Source organism: Polyodon spathula, chromosome 10 (genome assembly GCF_017654505.1).
Source record: "Polyodon spathula isolate WHYD16114869_AA chromosome 10, ASM1765450v1, whole genome shotgun sequence".
NCBI lineage: Eukaryota > Metazoa > Chordata > Actinopteri > Acipenseriformes > Polyodontidae > Polyodon > Polyodon spathula.
The window spans coordinates 14,757,369-14,779,926 of NC_054543.1; the positions used below are offsets into that span (position 1 = coordinate 14,757,369).

A 22,558-nucleotide genomic window follows, 5' to 3' on the forward strand; every position below is an offset into this window, starting at 1 on the left:
GTTATTCTATCTTCGTTATTTGAAAAGACTAAATCAAGGCATGCCTCCCCTCTAGTCGGTGCCTTGACAAATTGTGTTAGGAAGCAGTCATTTGTCATTTCCACCATTTCTATTTCATCCTTCGCGCTACCCACCGGGTTTTCCCATTTTATGTGGGGGAAGTTGAAATCCCCCATTAGTATGGCTTCTCCTTTGCTACACGCATTTCTAATGTAATTGTATAACACATTATTGTGCTCACCGTCTGAATCTGGCGGTCTATAGCATGCTCCTATTATTATGCCCTTTGAATTTTTGTCCGTTATTCTGACCCATATTGATTCGGTTTTATTTTCTTTAAATAAACACCTGGGCACTGTTAAACACCGTTTAACACCTGGGCTTCAAGACTGTTTCTTATGTATAGCGCTACCCCTCCTCCTCTTCTGTCCTGCCTGTCTTTCCTATACAGTGTATAGCCACAAATATTATATTCGTCCCCATCACTCTCAGCCAACCACATTTCTGTAACACCTATCACATCATAGTTACCTGTTAGTGCAGTAGCTTCAAGTTCTAGAATTTTGTTTGTGATACTTCTAGCATTTAGATAAATACATTTAATGGTTGTCTTACCTGAGTTGTTGTTCTTGTTTTGATGCGGTCTCCCTTCTGTTTTTTTGTTGATTTCTCCCCCCTTCCTTTCTAGTTTAAATGCTTCTGAACCTGCTCGAGGATCTTTTCTCCAAATAGACTGGTTCCCTTGTTATTTAAATGCAGTCCATCCCGTCTATACAGATAGTCCTCGTTGTAGAATGTGGTCCAGTGATCAAGATAGGTGAAGCCTTCCTGTGTGCACCACGTCTTCAGCCATGCGTTTTGATTAATTATTTCCAGCTGTCCATATGGTCCTTTGCAAGGTGCCGGTAGTATACCAGAAAAGACCACAGTTTTGGTTTTCTCTTTTAATTTCCTTCCTAGCTCTCTGAATTTGTTTTGCAGGGATTTTGGTCTGTCTCTTCCAATGTTGTTTGTACCGATGTGGACGGCTACTAGCGGGTCGTCTCCTGTTCGTTCTAGGAGCCTGTCCACGTTCTCAGTGATGTGCCTGACCGAGGCTCCCGGAAGGCAGCACACTGTTGTAGTAAGGGGGTCCAAACTGCGAATTGAACTTGCTGTGTTTCTCAATATGGAGTCCCCAACAATCATGACCTCCCTTCTTTTTGCTGTCTGGTCACCACTGTCAATGGGATCCTGGATGTTGTTCCTTTCATCCTCTTGTTGTTGGTTCTGCTCATCAAAATTCTGAAGTGACTCAAATCTGTTGACAGTTGACTTATTTCCCAGCTAACAAGGAGGTAGAAACTTGGGTTGTGTCCACTAGAAGATGCCATGTTGCTGGATGCTGACATCCAGTGAGAACTGAGAGAAGTACTTTTCTTCGCAATACATATATTGTGTAGGAGAATTTACATAAAAAGCAAACCTAAAGTTGTACAAACAGGTTGTATTTCTATACAATAGTGTGTATTTTGTATGCCCTACTGTCTTCAGATAAGTTCAGAGAAGCACATGCTGTACAAGGTTGTGTGTCTTCCTTGTGGTTATATTGCATGTCACACTAATAGCTTTTTAAAACAGCTCATTAACTTCAGTGCAATTTGCATAAATCATTACATGTTACTTATTTGGGTGTTTGTTTGGTGCATGTCTGTATGTTTACATTGAAAGCTTGCTGATCCTACAGACACAGCTCCATGATCACTGGTCCCTAACTATTGACTTGTGTACACCTTTAGTCCAAAAAGATTAGTCCAGACAGAAAGCAGTAAATATCTATATAATGCTCATGGAGGTAAGATATTTCTTGTTGATTAACTTTCATCAACTGGGACAATTTCGTTCCTTAATTGTATTCTATTAAAGCCCATTAAATAAAGCATGCTACTGCACTGCTACGTAATAGAAACCCAGCCATCATGAACACCTTTGTCTTTGGAGGAAAAAAAATCAAACACTTTTCAGTTGTTAAACAAGTATTATGAAATCAACCCAGGCTTTCCATCCCAATGGTCACTCTTTGGGCAATCTACACATTTTAATGTGTATCTCTTTGAAATTTGTGTGTTGAATTGCATTCTCCAAATTATGAATATCTGCCTGTAACAGGGAGAGATCTGTGCTGACTCTGCTGGCGTGTTCACGGGCTGCAGGAAGAGGGCGGCAGTTGCCCAACAACCGCCTGTGAGTCATGGCAGTGACACGGGGAGGTGGGAAAGTGGGTGTGTGGACTTTCCCCCTCTCTGAATGGCTGAGAGGCGGGTCTTGGGTGATTGTTGGTCCTATAAAATAACGCTCTGTTGTTTCCTCAGGTCTGCCCACTTAGACGCGCTAAGAGTGCGGAAGCTTTGATTCGGGACCGGGAATCAGCCGGGAGAGAAATAAAGATTCGCAGAGAGAGAGCGGGGAATCCTTGGGCAGACCCCGGCGTATTGTGAGAGAGCAGGCTAGATAGCCGATAGAGTAGGACGGTGATCCGGGTCGTGCGGGTAGCGGCGACCGGGATAACGCTGCCGAGTGCAGCACCTTTTATTTGTAGTTTTCTTACTGTTTTGTTTTCCCTTGTTCTTTTCGCCTTCTGTTTTCATTATTATTTCTTTGAGCACCTGCGAGTGCATTTGCTGTTTGTGTACCAGCTGTGGTATTCCCGTGGTGCTGTCTATCATCGTTGATAGGCAGCCCACGGTCAACAGTGCCCTCTGCCGGAGAAAAATAAGAACCGATCTAAAATAAAACTGGGCACCTGTGTGGTGTTTTCAAGCACACCCCTCTGTCTCCTAGTCAGTGAATTACCCACACCCCTTCCACACTGCCTCTTTAAATCAAGATGCTGGTACTCTAACACAATGTGCATGGGAAGCAAATATCAATAGAAAAAATAAATAAATCAGCGCTAGACAACTACGGCAAGCAAGTCTGATGGTATCTAATTATTTTAAATGAACAATTTATGCAAATGCTAGCTATCTGAGCCCATTTTTTGTACATTTTCTGAAACTATTAAATAAAATTATATTAATAAATTGTTCCAGAGCTATGATACAGAAACAATAGATCCGTTTAGAAGCTTCACGAGCTGTATGTGAAAATAGTCACCACTCAGTCAAATTCATTGAAGCAGTAAATAAAATTGCTTTCCTGTGAATTGTTAATTGGATCTCCTACAAAGCAGTTGTGTTTAAAAACAGCTTTATCAGAATATGTTGTGTTGATTAGTAGATTCCCTCAGATTACTTCGTTTTTTCTAGTTAAGGTTCAAAGTACATGATAAAACAGTTCCTGCCTACAGGCTAGGTCAGCCTTGACAATCAACATGGACTTGCAGCATGTCAGCATTGTAATTGTTTCCAATCACACCAATAAGGGGATATGGTGTGGTAAGGAACACGCCCCGATGGGCCTTACTATATGTTTTTATGTATGTTTTAAAATGCATTTTTCAGGTTCCAGATTTTCTACCTGTGCCAAACAATACAGAAAACCTGTAAGTTTCTAGGTTTATCAGATATACAGAACAGTATCAGCTAACATTATTCAGAAAGCAGTAATTTAAGCTATTTCTAAGGCATGTTTTAGAGGTATATGCCATCATAGCCAAGAAATTATTGTATAGACGAGCACCAAGGCAAAAGGCAGGAAAACTTATTGCGTAATAATAGAGCTCAAGATGGAAAGTTTAATTACTTCCACAAATATACTTTATGAATATTAAACTTGGGGTAACTGAATAATTTGTGATGCCACCATATTAGTTATAAACACTGTTTCAGCAAAAACAGTATAATATTCAGTAATACATTATATTAGAAATAACCATAACTAAAGAAATCTATGTCAAGTTTACAGTTGGAAACATCATAGAGGGACAGGCATTGTCTATTTGGAGTTGTTTATTTTTACTTTTAGTATGGGGGAAACTTTGAACTGGAGCAAAAGTAAGACAATTGCGCACTGAATGGAGTGAAGAGAGCGATAAACCATCGTAGCTCTCAGTGAGAAAAATCAAATCATCCATAGACTTGCGTACTGTTTTTCAAGTAATAAACTAGAGAACTCACAGATGACTTTCAGGACACAATTGAATGCAGCAAGGCAGTTTATTAAACCTCTGAATGAAGAATTAAGGGTTTAGTGTGAAGAGCGTAGGCACTTTTAAACTAATGCTCTCATCCAAAACAAAAGCACACTAAAACGTGTTGTCATGAAAACTTTTTCTTCTTGATCGTGCTTCTGTGAATTGCTCTTCACTACATTAACCCTCCTCGGTTATAATCGAAAACCAAGATATTAAAGCCAACTTATAAACCCTTCAAAATGACAGTTACAGTGAAGATGGAGAGACATTTCATAACCTAAACTGCAGGAGGTTCACAAATTACTCTTTTCTTAGGGTATGTTTTATCATACAGCAATTTAACAAATCCACAGACACCTACTATGTCAATTAGTGTTTGATGTCACATTTCCATCTCCCACTGAGAATGACTTGAAAGAGATTTGAAACCATACTTATTTATTTCCTTCAGCAGCAGATCAAGATCAAATCAATTTCATCTGGGACTCTGGAAGCCCCAGTTAAGATTACAGACTGGTAGAACTCAATCTCTCTAACAAGTGCTGATGGTGGAAGCTACCTAATGAGCAACCAATGCACTGGACACAAGTGGCTGATTTTAAATCTCTTACAGCAGAAAAAAAAAATAAAGACATGTTGGCTGAACATTTTAGGTTGGTATGTTAATTAATACATAGCAATAATACAAAAAATTCAACATGCAGGTGATCTTTGGCTTTTGTGTAATGTCTGGTTTCAGAGTGGATTGTAGTCTGCAGATGGAACAAACTGCTGCCACAGTTTAACAGTGGGAATGAAATGAGACTGAGTTTGACAGACTGGTTTTATGGTGCAGATGGAAATATTGCATAAGACATTCAAGAGCATCTACTGTGAACCTAGACTGTGCAGCCAGGATGAGAATGCTGGTCTTTACCCCTTGGAGAGCCCAGTTACAGTAAAGATCACCAAGTGGATGTGAGGATAAGAGCAATTGCAGTACAATTAATATATGCTAAAGGGAGCAGGGTGTGTTGTTAATAAGAGCCAATAGAGCGGTGTTTCCCAACCCTGTTCCTGGAGGCACACTGAGTCTGCTGGTTTTCATTCCAACGCAGCGCTCAACTGCATTACAGTAGTTAGAATGTGACAGTAGATAGTCATTCAATTGTACAAATATGTGTGGCACTGTATGCTGACTGAAGCAGAGTTCGCAGTTACGGTACAATCTGTAACAGACTCTTGCTCCTTAAATGTTTGAACCAAGGACAAAGTTCATTTACTCTGCAGCTTCAATTATGCTCATTTGTCTTGCCAACGCAGTAAATCCAGGTATTATGAGGTAAAGTCCTGTATTAGGACACTACCTAAGCCTCACACTCAATAGTCTAGGACAAATACATGATGCACACAAAGTGAATTTAGACAGTCGTCACTTTTTTTTTTATTTTAACACTAGAACAACCACGTTTATAGGCATACCTAGAAAAATTATGACCCATCAATTTCACCGGCATATTAAAATCAACATAAATATTATAATGAAAGGACAAACAATTGTATACAAGTCAGTTTTATTCAGGAACCCCCCCGCCCCCCCCGGACTTTTCCACATTTTATTGTGTTACAATATGGAATCAAGATTAATTTAATTAGGAGTTTATGCCAAAAGTCCATAATGTCAGTGAAAAATAAAATCTACAAATTGTTCTAATTAATTACAAATACAAAACAGAAAATATTTGGTTGCATAAGTATTCACACCCTTGAGTCAATATTTGGTAGATGCACCTTTGGCAGCAATTACAGTCTATTTGGATAAGTCTCTACCAGCTTTGCACATCTGGACACTGCAATTTTTGCCCATTCTTCTTTGCAAAACTGCTCAAGTTAGATGGGGACCTTTGGTGAACAGCAATTTTCAACTCTTTCCACATATTCTCAATTGGATTGAGGTCCGGGCTTTGACTGGGCCACTCCATGACACTGACCTTTTTGTTTTTAAGCCACTCCAGTGTGGCTTTGGCAGTATTTTTGGGGATCATTGTCCTGCTGGAGGATGAATCTTCTCCCAAGTCCCAGGTCTCTTGTAGACCTCAGGTTTTCCTCCAGGATTTCTCTGTACTTTGCTGCATCCATTTTGCCCTCTATCTTCACAATCTTTCCGGGCCCTGAAGCAGAGAAGCATCCCCACAGCATGATGCTGCCACCACCATGCTTCATGGTAGGGATGGTGTTCTCAGGATGATGTGCAGTGTTAGGCTTGAGCCAAACATAGCACTTAGTGTTGAGGCCAAAAAGCTCTATTTTGGTCTCACCAGACCATAGAATCTTCTTCCACTTTGTCTCAGAGTCTCCCCCATGCCTTTTGGCAAACTCTAACTGAGATTTGATGCGAGTTTGTTTTTTCCCAACAATGGCTTTCTTTTTGCCACTCTCCCATAAAGATCAGTTTTGTGAAGCACCCAGGCTATTGTTGCTCTATGGTCTTCATGATGTAGTTTTTGTTAGGAAATGTACTAACCAACTGTGGGACCTCCCAGAGACAGGTGAGTTTAACCTGAAATCATTGAAACACCTTAATTGCACACATGTGGACTCCACTCAACTAATTATGTGACTTCTAAAGACAACTGGTTGCACCAGAGCTTATTTAGGTGTGTCATAGCAAAGGGGGTGAATACTTATGCAATCAATTATTTTCTGTTTTATATCTGTAATTAATTTAGAACAATTTGTAGATTTTATTTTTCACTTTGACAGTATGGACTTTTTTGTGTTGATCAGTGGCAAAAACTCCTAATTAAATCCATTTTGATTCCATATTGTAACACAATAAAATGTGGGAAAGTCCAAGGGGGTGAATACTTTTGAGAGCCACTGTATGCATTTATACACACATATTATAATTCAAATTACATGAATAAATAAACATTTAAACAGAATGGGCTTCATTTACAAATTGTTTACAAAGTGCAAGTGCTGGCACAAATCACACAAATCCTGTGCTTTTAAAAATATGCAGTGCACTTACCGCAGACTATCTTTGAGCATTTGGCACAGCTATCAACAGCAACCCATGCTTCTGGCACCAAATGCTCCACGGCAATAAAAGCTTCTAATTCCTCTAAGGGCATTGACCAAGGATCATCTTGCTGTTGTCGGTGGGCTTCAGCTTCAGTGTTACATTTTGCATATGCCATGGACCCTGGAACTTCCCTCAAAATATTATGTTCACCCCTTCTACCTGCAGCTTCAACACCAGGATTTATAGTGTTCCAAACAGTGCCATCATTACCATTCTTCTTGATCGCGTTCAGACTGGAATCTCTGGAACTTGTCTCTCCTGGATTTCCTCTTACCTATTCGGATGCATGCAGTCTGTTTTTTTATGCAGGACACAGTGGTGTTGCAAACCCAGTCACTTGTGGTGTCCCCCAAGGATCTATTCTTGGACCCCTTCTCTTGAATGTCTACATGCTTCCCTTGGGTCACCTCATCCGCCAACACAGCCTCATGTTTCACTCCTCTGCTGATGACACCCAGCTCTACTTAAAACTCGACCCGGGTAACCCCTCTGCCATGGTCCGGCTCTCGGCTTGCATTCAAGACATTGAGGCCTGGACGTCTGCAAATTTTCTTCAACTGAACACTAAAAAATCAGAGCTCCTTCTAGTAGGATCTAAAACTCAACTTAAGAATCTCAATATAGCTGCCCTGAACCTCGGAAACTGTCTGCTGCTGCCATCCCCCACAGTATGAAGCCTTGGTGTACTTCTTGACAGCAGCCTCTCCTTTGATGCCCACATGTCTTCCGTGGTCAAATCTTCCTTCTACTATCTTCGAAACATCTCCAAAGTCCGTTCCTACCTTTCCTACCAGATGCAGAGATACTTTGTCATACATTTGTCTTCTCTCGACTACTGCAACTCTCTATATAGTGGTCTCCCGGCACGCACCATAAACCGACTGTAGCTAGTTCAGAATTCTGCTGCCAGGATCCTTACCAGGTATAAAAAACGTGATCACATCACACCCTGTCTTGCCCAGCTGCACTTTCTACCTGTAAAGTTCAGGATTATGTTCAAAACTCTCCTGCTCACCTACAGTGCCCTTTCTCACACAGGTCCCGAGTACCTCCTCAACCTGCTGACCTGCTATGTCCCTGACCGCAAGCTGAGGTCCTCTGACTCTGGCCTGCTTGTTATCCCCAAGCAAAAGTGTACCACACATGGACAACGCTCATTCAGCTTCATGGCTCTGACTCTTTGGAACTCTCTATCAGCTTTGGTGCGTGATGCTCCTACTGTCGCTCGCTTTAAATCAACTCTCAAGACCCACCTGTTCTCTCTTGCTTTCCATGCTCTTGAAGCCTGATATCTGCTATTAGCTGCTGCTACTATTTCACGTATTATGTTACCATCATGTATTATGCACGTTCCACTGTATTTAATGTACTATTTCATGTATTATGCTACTATTATGTATTATAAACTTTCCACTGTATTTAGTATACTATTTCATGTATTATGCTACTATTAGGTATTATGTACTTTCCACTGTATAATGTATTATGCATTATTTTTTACTGTACATCATGTATGCATTATTCATTTGAAGTATTATGGAATTTCTTGTTTTTACTGCAGATTGTAAAGTTTGCTATAATACAAAATACAAATTGCTATAATCTGTTTTATATGTATCAGTCAATTTGACTGCTCCTGGTCGGAATAGGTATGACAGTATTTTATCTTGCCAATTTTTGTAGCTAATTATTATTTGTCAGGGTAATTAGTACACATATTTAGGGCAAGTCAGGAAAGCACAGCTCTGTATCTTAAACACACACACCGCAGTTTAAATTTAAATTCCAAAAACGGTCAAAACTAAAATCAAAACCTGCGGCACTTCTTTCGGGGCAAGAAACACTGATGACTTTTTGCTGCCAGGATCAGTCTTCCACATTTCAATTCAAGGTGTGCTGTTTTCTGAGAACACAATAGTTAAGTGTTTAACTCTCCCCGAGGTATTTTAGAATTTATGCAAAAAACGTATACAATCTACTTAATTAAATCAGCTTTTTGGCGCTTCTCAACTTCAGATAAGTAGCACGTTATAGCTCCTAGGTATCACCTGAGGAAGTTTACTGCACAAATTTTAATTACTGAGCAGCGAGGAAGCATGATCAGAATGCAGAACAACTTGACTCTGATCCACCCAGGCCTCCCATGACCATAGAGCAATTCATGATATGGTCAACATCAGACATATGCTGGCGCCCTGGGCTGCCGTGCAATTATGGAGAAGCTGTATATCACCAATAAAAATCAAAAAGATGACACATGCATCAGAAGGATCTACAGCATATTTCCAGGTGACAAGAACCAAAATGAAAAAGTAACTTAATAGTTCAGCCCAAAAAGTCATCAAAAGCACAGAAATGAAAACCAGGACAAAGCACATGGGTTTGCCAATTAAATAAATAAATAAATAAAAATAAATAAATAAAACAGCTGTAAAACACATTCCCTCCCTATAGAAAATAATGATTTGTTGAGCATTCCTGATGTATTTTCTGTATTGAATAAAATGTACATCTCACAGTTGCAAGTCAGTTTCAGTCAGGATGGGCAACACAACAGACCTGGCTGACTCTAATAGAGGACTGGGACGAGGAGCTCAGTTGTAAGGTGCTTTCTGAGCCGATCCAAGACTGGCCAAGTGCTGATGTTTCACATGGAACACAGTCTCTAGAGAACTATATGGGCTATTCTGGTGTAGATACTTTTCTGCAGGTTTCCTTCCCTACCTTCTTGGAGGAAGTGATCATTGAGCAATAGTAATGTATACTTCCAGGACTATTTAAACACTGTATGGATTATAAATAAGTGCAGTCCTGTATGCCCATGTTGGCATGCTACTGAATGTATATAAAAAAATGAAAGTACATTTAATACAGAGAACTATAAATTGTATTGTAACTTTTGTTCTATGTGTGACATTACAATATCTAAATCAGATGCCATGATAATTTGTTATTTAAATCAGACATCATTGTCAGAAATCTTTGCAATATAGCTTTTCATCTTCTGTACCTATAGAAAATGTACTGTTTGTTCTCCTAATAAAGTGTTTACATGCTCTGACATATCAATTTATCAAAAAAGCATCCATATTTCAAGACAAGTAGCCCAAGCTTACTGCATCCTCCACACTCCAATCCTCGGTTCCCTTGTTTGATAGGATTTTGTTTACCATATGTGCTCACCTTGGTGCCTATGGAACTAAAATTGTTTAAAAATGGAACATAGAAAACATGGTTTAGGTAAGTGCTCTAAAATTGAACTGCAGTCAATTAGTTTTCATTTTTTGTAATATTAAACTAAAGATCTTGGGTCATGTGCGACGACATCTGTACCCTTCACGACACTAACCTAAACTGAAGTATTATATGCTCTAGTAAACTAAATGTCCTGAATGATATCAAACTATTATTTTTTCTAAGAAAGGACAGACCATCACAGACACAAAGACTACCATACAAAGTCCATCCCTTGGCTACACCAGCTATACAACAAAATGCTATAAGAACTATCGCAATGTAACAGGCGAAAGGAATATGTGGTAGTTATCTGATCTTTTACATACCATGTGAACCAAGGAAATCACCTAGAAGAAAGAAAAGATGATTCACAGTAGTGTTAGAATTTAGTAAAGAATGGTACATTTGTTGTACATAGTATTTAGCTGTCTTAGCTTTTAGAGGGATGCTCCTTTTATATTGGTATGCAGGTCAGTATGACCCACATTGAATATTGTAAAAGCTATCATTTTCTGTCAAGCCCAAATTTATCCAGCATATAAGTTCTTTAATTTTCAGTTCCATGTTGAAAAATGCATCCAGGTCTAATTATGGACCTATTGCTAAAGATACTTTGTAGACTTGTTTATCTAGCTTGACTTTCTTTTCTTTTACACAGTGACAGTGCATAAAGTTATAGTACAGAGGAGTTTTTGTGTATGGTAAAACTTTAAAAGTTAAGTTTCTTAGAAGTTTTATCTTATGGATATTTTTAAAGTTATGATGCACATTATACATGGTAATGGACTTTACTGTTAGGCTACAATTGGCTTTATGCGTATTCATATATATATATATATATATATATATATATATATATATATATATATATATATATATATATATACACACACACACACACACACACACACACACACACACACACACACACACACACACGTGTCGATAATGTGATGCAAAAGGTACAAATAACATAAGTCTGAAAATAAGTTCAAAAAAAGGGGTGAAGCTTTTAGACCAGATTTTACAGTAAGTATAAACCAATGGATTTTTTTTTTTTTTTTTTTCGCAAAATACCCAGCCGAAATGGTAACACACACACAAACTAATGCAATGGAGCTATTTTATTTTATAATTATTTTACCTTCAGACTCAAATCTATGTGTATAACAATGCTGTATAACTATTTTGAACCCTTATGTTTTATGTAACAATTACAGTGAGATATTGCTAAATGCACCATCTGCACTGAATACAAGGACATCTGTCAGCTTCAACTTGCATAAAGAATTCCAAGTCAATATAATACAATACTTACAGTAAAGGCCCAATTGTGCCTTCTATGCTCTTGCTCTTCTTAAAGCTAATTTTATCCATAGCATTATGTGCAAACACATTCAGTTAAAACATACATTTTTATATTATGCCAATTTTAATGCTCTCAATAGTGGTTGGTCTAAATTATTTGTATATTAATTCCACATTTGTTTTTTACAGGGTTGATTAATTGTCCCCCTGATGCTGGAAAAAGGTCTGTGAGTGTTTAGATCCGCCACTCTTTAGATAATAAAAAAAGACTTCTATATCTTCCTGATAAATAAATCAACATCATAATATATATATATATATATATATATATATATATATATATATATATATATATATATTCTTTCCATTTAAAAAGGTCTATAGATCTAATAAGTAATCCGTAAAAGTTCCATACCTTCGGTGTTATCTTGCGACACGCTGTTGGTGACAAAAGAGAAGATGCCTATCCCTATTCCCAGCCATTTGAAGAGCCACGACCTCTTTTGCATTTTCCGTCAAGCTTTACTGAGTGCCCACCTGGAAAAAAATACAGCAAAGCATGACACTTTGCATTTATTAGTCAAACAAAATATATTCCACCCATTGAGTACTGGCACACTACTTAAGAATTAGCTTCTACTGCCGAAGCATATCAATAGAAAGACCTGCTTAACCCTTTCCATTCTGACAATCGTCGTGTTTCAGGTAGAATCAAAAAGCTTACAATGAACCTAAAGGCTTATAAATAGATATTTCTTTAAAAACACATCTGTATTATTTTAAAATGTTTTTAAATAATAAATATGCATTGTGTATGACATGTATTTCAATTAAAGAACTGCACATATTTGAGAACCAAAATGGAATACATACGACATAACTGTGTTAGATAACACCCCCTTTAATACTTTTATTCCAGTCAATAAAAGCTCTTCAGTACAACCATCAAAGGAGTTCTCATATGGCTCGTTCATTATGATTATAAGGGTTACCTCCAATGAGAGCTGTATTTTGGATCTTAGTGGTCTGTAAATGGAAAGGGTCAATTGTTGGTTCAGGTCTCTAAAATGATCTTCCATGTCTCTATGTTGCTTTTCTGCTACTAATGAGATTCTAAAGAATGTCACAGCCTCCACTTGTAACAGCAAACTTCAGACCAGTTCTGTGAAGGTCTTAATGAAGAGGTGGTAGCACAGTCCATATATCTTAAAAGACTGTTCATAAAGTGACTTTAACTAATAAAAAAGCAGCATGTCAAGTGTTTGTCAAATTCTCCTTTAATATATATTATATATATAATATAATATATATATATATATATATATATATATATATATATATATATATATATATATATATATATATATATATGTTACACTTATTGTCAGGATTTAGTCAATGACAAATAATCACTTCGCAAAATTATTTTGCTCAAAATGGCGAAATGGAAAATATTAAACAAGCAAAGAACAAAACACAAAAGATGAGACAGCTTCTTCGGTCTTTGAGTAAAGCGATATAATCAAATTGCAAAATATGCTTTGAGCAAATGCACAGTTCCTGAACACATTTTAAAGATGCTGCTCGATCTACAAATAGCAATTAATTGTGTGGTGTTAAATGGGCACAAATGAATTTTTTTTTTAATGGACACAAAATCAGTAAATTATTTTATAAAAGATACAAGTCATGGATTCATTATTTATGTATTTATTATTTATACAGACAGTGAACCCATTGACACCGTGGCCTCGAAAAGATCCTCAAGCAGGTTCAGAAGCATTTAAACTAGAAAGGAAGGGGGGGGGGGGAGACGCATCAAAACAAGGACAACAACTCAGGTAAGACAACCATTAAATGTATTTATCTAAACGGTAGAAGTATCAGAAACTAAATTTTAGAACTTGAAGCTACTGCACTAACAAGTAACTATGATTTGATAGGTGTTACAGAAACTTGGTTGTCTGAGAGTGATGGAGACGAATATAATATTTGTGGGTATACACTGTATAGGAAAGACAGGCAGGACAGAAGAGGATTAGGGGTAGCGCTATAGATAAGAAACAGTCTTGAAGCCCAGGTTTTAAACCTGGACAAAGAAAATAAAGCTGAATCAATATGGGTCAGAATAACAGACAAAAATTCAAAGGGCATAATAATAGCAGCATGCTATAGACCGCCAGATTCAGACGGTAAACAAAATAATCTGTTAAACAGTAACATCAGAAATGTGTGTAGCAAAGGAGAAGCCATACTAATGGGGGATTTCAACTTCACCCATATAAAATGGGAAAAACCGGTGGGGAGCACGAAGGATGAAATTGAAATGGTGGAAATGACAAATGACTGCTTCCTAACACAATTTGTCAAGGCACCGACTAGAGGGGAGGCATGCCTTGATTTAGTCTTTTCAAATAAAGAAGACAGAATAACTAAAACAGAGGTCAGAACCACTAGCAAACTCAGACCACAACATGGTCTCGTTTGAAGTGCTTTTTAAAACCCCAAAAGTAAAGACTAAAGCTAAGGTTTTGAATTTTAGAAAAGCAAACTATGAAGATATGAAACAGAGACTAACATAAGTAGATTGGCGGAAAACAGAGAAAACATCCATAGAAAAAGGATGTCTGTTCTTCAAAAATGTAGTACTAGTGGCGCAAAACAATTACATCCCTAAAGTAGACAAATCGAAACGTAAAACTAAATTGCCAAAATGGTTTCATAGATCAATTTAAAAAAATATTCAGCGAACAGGCACTTTACAGAGCATTAAAAAGGGACCAAAAAGAAAGTACACAGAAAGAGTACACAGAACTGCAAACGCAAGTCAAAAAAGAAGTTAGAAAGGCCAAGAGAGAAATAGAAATGAATATTGCAAAGGGGGCTAAAACCAATTCCAAAATGTTTTTCCAATATTACAACAGCAAGAGAACATTCAAAGATGAGGTTAAATGTCTAAGAGATACAAATGGCAAAATCATAGATGAAGAAAAAAATAGCAAATATATTAAATGATTACTTTTCACAAGTTTTTACAAAAGAGTTTACAGGCAACATACCTCACATGTCATCCAGTTCCTAAACAGTTTTAAATAACTTTAGCAGAACTGAGGCAGAAGTGTTAAAGGGACTAGGAGCTCTTAAAATAAACAAATCCCCTGGGCCGGATGAGATGCTCCCAATAGTACTCAAAGAAATGAAAGAAGTTATTTACAAACCACTAACCAAGATCATGTAACAGTCTCTTGACACAGGGGTGGTACCGAGAGACTGGAAAATTGCAAATGTAATACTGATCCACAAAAAGGGAAAAAAAACTGAACCAGGTAACTACAGACCAGTAAGCCTGACTTCTATTATATGCAAACTTATGGAAACTATAATAAGATCCAAAATGGAAAATTACCTAAATAGTAACAGTGTCCTGGGAGACAGTCAACATGGTTTTAGAAAAGGGAGATCGTGTCTAACTAACCTGCTTGATATTTTGAGGTTGCAACATAAATAATGGACTGATTATTTGCAAAGCATATGGCATGGTTTATCTAGATTTCCAGAAAGCTTTTGACAAAGTCCCACATAAAAGATTATTTCTCAAACTGAACGCAGTAGGGATTCAAGGAAACACATGTACATGGATTAAGAAGTGGTTAACACGTAGAAAACAGAAAGTACTGATTAGAGGAGAAAACTCAGAATGGAGTGTGGTAACCAGTGGAGTACCACAGGGATTAGTATTAGGTCCTCTGCTATTCCTTATCTACATTAATTATTTAGATTCTGGTATAGTAAGCAAACTTGTTAAATTTGCAGACGACACAAAAATAGGAGGAGTGGCAAACACTGTTGCAGCAGCAAAGGTCATTCAAAATGATCTAGAAAAGATTCAGAACTGGGCAGACACATGGCAAATGACATTTAATAGAGAAAAGTGTAAGGTACTGCACACAGGAAATAAAAATGTGCATTAAAAATATCATATGGGAGATAATGAAATTGGAGAAGGAATCTATAAAAAAGACCTAGGAGTTTTTGTTGACTCAGAAATGTCTTCATCTAGACAATGTGGGGAAGCTATAAAAAAAAAACGCCAACAAGATGCTCGGATACATTGTGAAAAGTGTTGAATTTAAATCAAGGGTAGTAATGTTAAAACTTTACAATGCATTAGTAAGACCACATCTTGAATATTGTGTTAAGTTCTGGTCACCTCGCTATAAAAAAGATATTGCTGCTCTAGAAAGAGTGCAAAGAAGAGCGACCAAAATTATTCCGGGTTTAAAAGGCATGTCATATGCAGACAGGCTAAAATAATTAAATCTGTTCAGTCTTGAACATAGAAGACTACACGGCGACCTAATTCAAGCATTCAAAATTCTAAAAGGTATTGACAATGTCGACCCAAGGGACTTTTTCAGCCTGAAAAAAGAAACAAGGACCAGGGGTCACAAATGGAGATTAGACAAAGGGGCATTCAGAACAGAAAATAGGAGGCACTTTTTCACACAGAGAATTGTGAGGGTCTGGAATCAACTCCCCAGTAATGTTGTTGAAGCTGACACCCTGGGATCCTTCAAGAAGCTGCTTGATGAGATTCTGGGATCAATAAGCTACTAACAACCAAATGAGCAAGATGGGCCGGATGGCCTCCTCTCGTTTGTAAACTTTATGTTCTTATTTTCTTATTTACAAGGGGGTCATGTTAAGCAATTTAGGAGGATAGTGACCTGGGGCAAAGTGTCCAGCCCCTGGGCTATTTATTTGTGTTGAATGTTACGTGTAGTGTGGTAATTTTGGTGTAGAGTCATTGGTACACGGGATATAAATGGGTCTGTGTAACAGGAGTGGTTTAAAATGTATATTTGTATTTAGGCACGAGGATTGCACACCACTTCACGTGCAGGTAAAATGTAATAATATGTGAGCACTGGGAATTGCACTTATTAATTCACGTGCAGTTGTACCGAGACTCAAATTGAATGACTGATTAGCAATCGAGTCTCGGTACAGCTGCATAAAAGCAGCATGTTTTCACGCACTCGGGGTTGTGTGTTCGGGAGTGGAGAACGAGGATAAATGTAAATGATAATATCAATTGATACGAGTGCTGGAAGGACCAGCACCGTACTTGTTCTGTGTAGCGTTCATCCACCTTGTTCTGTTAGTGTCTACTTGTTTTGTTTGTCTATTTACTTTGGCTGTGAGTGTCATGTCCTGCTTTGGTGTCAGTGTTTTGTTACAACCTTTTTATTTACTGTCTGTTTACCTATTAAATGCTGAGTGCAACCAAGCGCTCAGCTTCACCAAACTCCACCTCTCTGTGTCTCTTCTGTATTGGTTGCTGTTTCTGGTCTGACATCACCCACTACAGCCGTCTTTGTGACACGTGGTGTCATCGTGGGATTACCAGTGCCTCCTAGATGCAGACCAGAGCAGGAACCGCAGTTTTTTTGTTAATTTTTTTTTAAAAATTGGTAGAAGACACTGTCAGGCTGTAGGAGTAGTTTCGCCCCCAGAGCGAGAGGGAGAGCCGCACCAGTCCCCTGCAAGTGAGGGAGAGCCGCACCAGGCCCCTGCAAGCGAGGGAGAGCCGCACCAGGCCCCTGCAAGCGAGGGAGAGCTGCACCCTGCCCCTGTAACAAGGGTAGACTACACACCGCTCCCACCTCCATCGCCAGGAGACTACACACCGCTCCCACCTCCGTCGCCAAGAGGTTACATGTCACTCCCACCTCCGTCGCCTGGTTACACGTCACTCCCACCTCCGTCGCCAGGTTACACGCCACTCCCACCTCCGTCGCCAGGAGGTTACACGACACTCCCACCTCCGTCGCCAGGAGGCTACACGACGCTCCCACCTCCGTCGCCAGGAGGCTACACGACGCTCCCACCTCCGTCGCTTCCACCGCCAGGAGCAGAGCAGCAGGAGCTGTCTCTGCCTCCGCAATCTCCACCAGTACAGGGTGAATGCCTGCTGGGTCCCCATCCACCAGCAGAGAGTGAATGCCTGCTGGGTCCCCGTCCACCAGCAGAGGGTGAATGTCTGCTGGATCCCTTTCCACCAGCAGAGGATGAATGCCTTCCCCCACCATCACGAGGAGAGGAGCTGGAGCCGTCTCTGCCTCTATCACCATCAGGGGGAGAGAAGCAGGAGCTGCCTCTCCCTTCACCAGAAGGACCAGGACTAGATGCTGGCGTTCCTCAGCAGCCCTTGCATAGGCTGCTGAGGGAAACACTGAGACCCGTCGGCCGCAGTGGCCAAGAAGAGGGCCAAAACCTGCACCCCAGCTTGTCCTGACTCCCCGCACATCATCGCTCGGGGTTGTCTGCCACCCCGCATCGCCTGGGGAGCCACCGGTTGCAGGGTCTGAAGGAGAAGCAGAGCTCCCGCTGCCGCCTCTATGCAAGGGGCTCCACTCCCGAGTTCGCCTCCTGAGGGTCCGCTGCTGCCTTCGCCAGGGATTGCCGTCAGCTCTGCCCGGCCGCAGGGGTCAGTCTGGGGTCAAATGTGGTAAATTGCTCCACCCCTGGGCTATTTATTTGTGTTGTATATTACGTGTAGTGTGTTAATATTGGTGTAGAGTCATTTGTACATGTGATATTAATGTGTCTGTGCAACACGAGTAGTTTAAAATGTATATTTGTATTTAGGCACGAGGATTGCACAGCACTTCACGTGCAGGTAAAATGTAATAATATGTGAGCACGGGGAATTGCACTTATTAATTCACGTGCAGTTGTACCGAGACTCAAACTGAATGATTGATTAGCATACAAAATCACTGGATTTGTTTTTGCAAGGATTGCTGCTGTGGCATGTAGAATTGCACTGAACGCCCTTACGCACACAGAAGCACTTCTTTGCTTGACAAAAATGAAGCCTTGCACAGCCCCAGAAGCAGCTGCTGCTGCTGCTGTATGAAGAGAAAGTTTGTTTTCAAATTAGGAATGAACTGTCGGACAATTGAAATTAATTCCGACTGTAAAGCCATTCCAGAGATCCTCTAGCAGACTGAAGACCGCAAGCTGTCTCTTCTTCTGTGTTTCTCTTCTTTACTTGTTTGGTATTTAACATTACACAATTTGAGCAAAATCATTTGTTCAAACACCAAACTGTCCAACAACAGTCCAAAGCACCTTTGTCCATTGTTCCATTGTCCAATGTATGTGTTCTTGTGCTTATTTTAGCCTTTTCAGTCTTGTTCCCCTTTCATAACAGGTATTCTTCTGCACATTCTCAGAATATCACAGACATTTGCCAAGCTTTTTGAGTATGGTATAGTAATAAAATAATGACTTGGATAGCATTATTGAGGAGTTTGGTGATAAAACGAGTGATCAGGAGATGATTTATCAGTATGCATGATTATGAAGAGGTATAAATACACCTGCCTATCATTATTGACTCCCTATTTAAATCCAGTCACAGCTCAGCTCTTTCTCTTGCGTTTTGCTTTTAGGCATATCGTTCTCCCTCCCTGCCGGATCTCCTCAAAATATTGCATCAATTTCTCTATCTCACCATTTCTCAGATGGAAGCTCAGTACTGTCTACTTCTAATGCAGACCTCTACCCAGCAACCAGACCTGCTGCCACAGCAATATGGAGACAAAAAATCCCCACCAGCGAGCTCAGCCTCCGGAGCAGCTGTTTTATAAGGATTGGCTACTCGCCAAACTCTTAAAAACCTTGCATGACAACAATATCAATATCCCAGCTAGAAGCAAGCATATGGTGTTGTTCAATAATAACTGTACCTTTATATCTGCTACACCCACGTTGCCTCTTGCTCGCCCAGATTCCCAGGACAGACTGCAGCAGCCCCTACTCTCCAGTCATGGTCGTCCCCTCCTCTCCAGCGCAGGGCAGCTGAACAGATCCCATCCTTCAGCTTCATAACACATTTTTGAGAGTCCCTCATTCACCCCATCACCATCTCAATTTCTTCAATTAATACACGGCTCATCGATATGGACAAACGGGTTGTTTCCAACACTGCAGCAATCTCCATTACTTCAAGCTCAGTATTCGCCACTTCAATCATGGCCGTCGTCTTCAGGTTCAGCACTTCTGCCCTCAATGGTCCACAGAAAGAGCCTGTAGTCAGAAATAAAATCCAACGACCACATATGGTTTCTTCTTTTGATATTTGATACATTAAGGGTTCTTTTCCAAGCTCGTTTCATTTTATTTTGCCGAAGGGAACATTTTCAAGAACAATTCTGATTTAGTCTGCTTCCAGAAATGGCTGAGTTGTTGGTTCTGTCAAGTTAAATTTTGCTATTTTACTTGACTTTCCCATCCTGTACACTTCCAGTTTTCACTGCTACTGAACTAAAGATCTTCATAATTTCGATTTTACCCTGGCAAAGCCGAATTTCACTTGCCACCCCACCCCTACTCGCTCAGCAGCACCAGCAACACCTTGTCAACAATAAACACTCATTTATATGGCTTAGACAATCACTCAAGCACCATTGCAGTTCCTCCTTCAGCCCCTCATGCCAATCTCCCCTCCTTCATTACATGTTCTGTTTCGGCAGCTCCATTGCTCGCCCCAGCCCAGGCAGTTCCGGCCCCGCCCCCATCTACCAGCATTGTAGAGTACAACCCGGTTACAGCATCAGCTTCAGGCTCCCAATCAGCAGCCACCATCCGACGTCACACCCTCTCCCCGTTGATCCGAAGGCAAGTAATAGAAGATAGCCAAGTTCCACACAAGCTCCGTGGTCACAGACACACATATTCTCTGGACCGCCCCAGTCACAGACACACATACGCTCAGCACCGCCCCACAGTCACAGACACACATACACTCTGCATCACCCTGCGGCCACAGACACACATATGCTCTGCACCGTCCCACGGCCACAGACACACATATGCTCTGCATCGTTCCGTAGTCATAGGCTCGCCCCACTTTGAAAGCCTTCATATGCCAAAATCTTCGTTCTGCTTCCTCCGAAGCCACAATCACTGAGTCTCTAATTCAAGACAAGAAGGACAAAGAATTCATGGCCGGCCCTTTCCTAGCACCGTTCCCCATCTGCAGGATTAGCCACAATCATTGATCTTTCCATCCCGAGAAACAGTTCCACTCCAGTCTCAACGGCCTAATTCCCCATGATCAATTCTTCATTTTTACATTACAGCTTCCGACGCCATTAAATCCATCAAAAAAGCAGGCCACGGCGCCTAGCTCACAAAAAAGGACACTTTAGACGCTTTCAAATCATGCCCATTCTTCCCTCCCTTCACCACCTGTTCGGGACCTACAGGGAAGATAACTTTCTCCTTATATCAGCAATCTTCAATCTGCAATCCCTGTTCTCTTCAGTAGGCGACCCACTCTCAAGATAAACCATCGGCCTGATTAGGATTCCTCGGAATTACCTGGGACACTGTCAGAAATTTTGACTTTTGTTAATTTTTAAGCTACCAGCCTGAGGAATACAGGGCCAAAACACAAAAGGCTATATCCCAGACAAGTATATATAATGTAGACATATGCTAAAAAATAAATAAACTGAATCCAGCTCACCTAAATTTAGAACACTATCAAAAAGAAAGGAGAATTACATTCTTATATGAATTGAAAATCATACATAACCCCCTTACCAAATATTGTTTTGACTAAGCATGTTCTGTACAGCATAAACATTCAATAGAATCTATGCTTAAAGGCATGGGATGTATTAGAGGCCATAAAAATCACCTATGTTATTTCACTGTTCCTGTTGTCCTAACATTTATATGGTCAGCATATTTGCTGCTATACAATACTAAAATTTTATGTTCAGCTTATCCTAAGTTCACTGCCCATACACTTTCACATATACAGTACATATGTTAGGTCAATTGGATGCAGACAATTCTGTTGTCAAAGCTTGGAAACATCACACAACAACAGTGTAAAATGCAGCAGAGATTCATAAAATGACACTGTGGTCTGTATGACTCATCAATAGTGTCGGCAATGGAAAACACAGCGTTAGTTGTGGATAAGTCATCAATATCAACACTGACAATGTCAAGACTTTTAGATTATCAGACTTCTCTAAACTGCTAAATTCTAGGGGAGTGTGCAGTTCCAGAGGTGTTGCCTAATTCTACATCATCCATTCAATTGTCATGTGTTCCTATTTAAGGCAACAAGCTGTTCCAGGTGTGATTATGGGTGGTGTTAGTGGAGCCCCCCATGTTGTTGAACAGCAAGTAGTATTGATGTGCAATTGCAAAAAATACTTCAGTATACCAATTCTCAGATGTGCGTGCTTGCATTAGTATTGACTATGTATGATTTTCTGAACTGTCAGATGTTTCAAATCACCCTCTCCTGTGTTGATGATGTTGTATGCCAAGAATTTGTGTTGATGTTGTATTTCAAGTTAAAAAAAAACAGCTAAATCAGCCAGTTGTGCAAAGTTATTATTCTTTCTAATCCCCCAGTGAGTTAATATTCCACAGCTTTTTAAAGTCACTAGTATTCAGGCATTTCTTTTACTGTGTTAGACACTGTAGATCCCAAGGTAATTCAACAGATCTCAATCTTAATGAATCCCACAGGATACAGCATCATTGTTCAGCAAACTATCATTACTGCTATTCTGAAATACCTGCCTTTGGCTACCTTTGTAGTGCACAATCTGTCCCATATAAATGGCATACAGTACTAGATCTAATAATTCAGCAAAAACATTGAAATCATTTTGTTCTGCTCTTGGAGCACTGCCATTTTTGTCAAGACAAACTATATTACTGCATTTTATTAGCCCAAATTCTGTTTCAGCTGCTTCAAAAAAATGTGTTAGAGGAGTGCCAACCACCTTTTT

General features: G+C 39.8%; 1 protein-coding gene across 6 annotated transcripts in view; it reads right to left on the reverse strand.

Moving 5' to 3' along the window:
* LOC121322044 (protocadherin-15-like) overlaps nt 1-22,558 on the reverse strand; it is a 334,822-nt gene that overhangs the window by 173,083 nt on the left and 139,181 nt on the right. For all 6 annotated transcript variants that reach the window (XM_041261506.1, XM_041261501.1, XM_041261503.1 and 3 more), the window contains one exon: nt 12,142-12,263. In XM_041261506.1, the coding sequence (XP_041117440.1) occupies nt 12,142-12,235 (94 nt within the window). In that variant the 5' untranslated portion in view covers nt 12,236-12,263. The remainder of the gene's footprint in view (nt 1-12,141; nt 12,264-22,558) is intronic.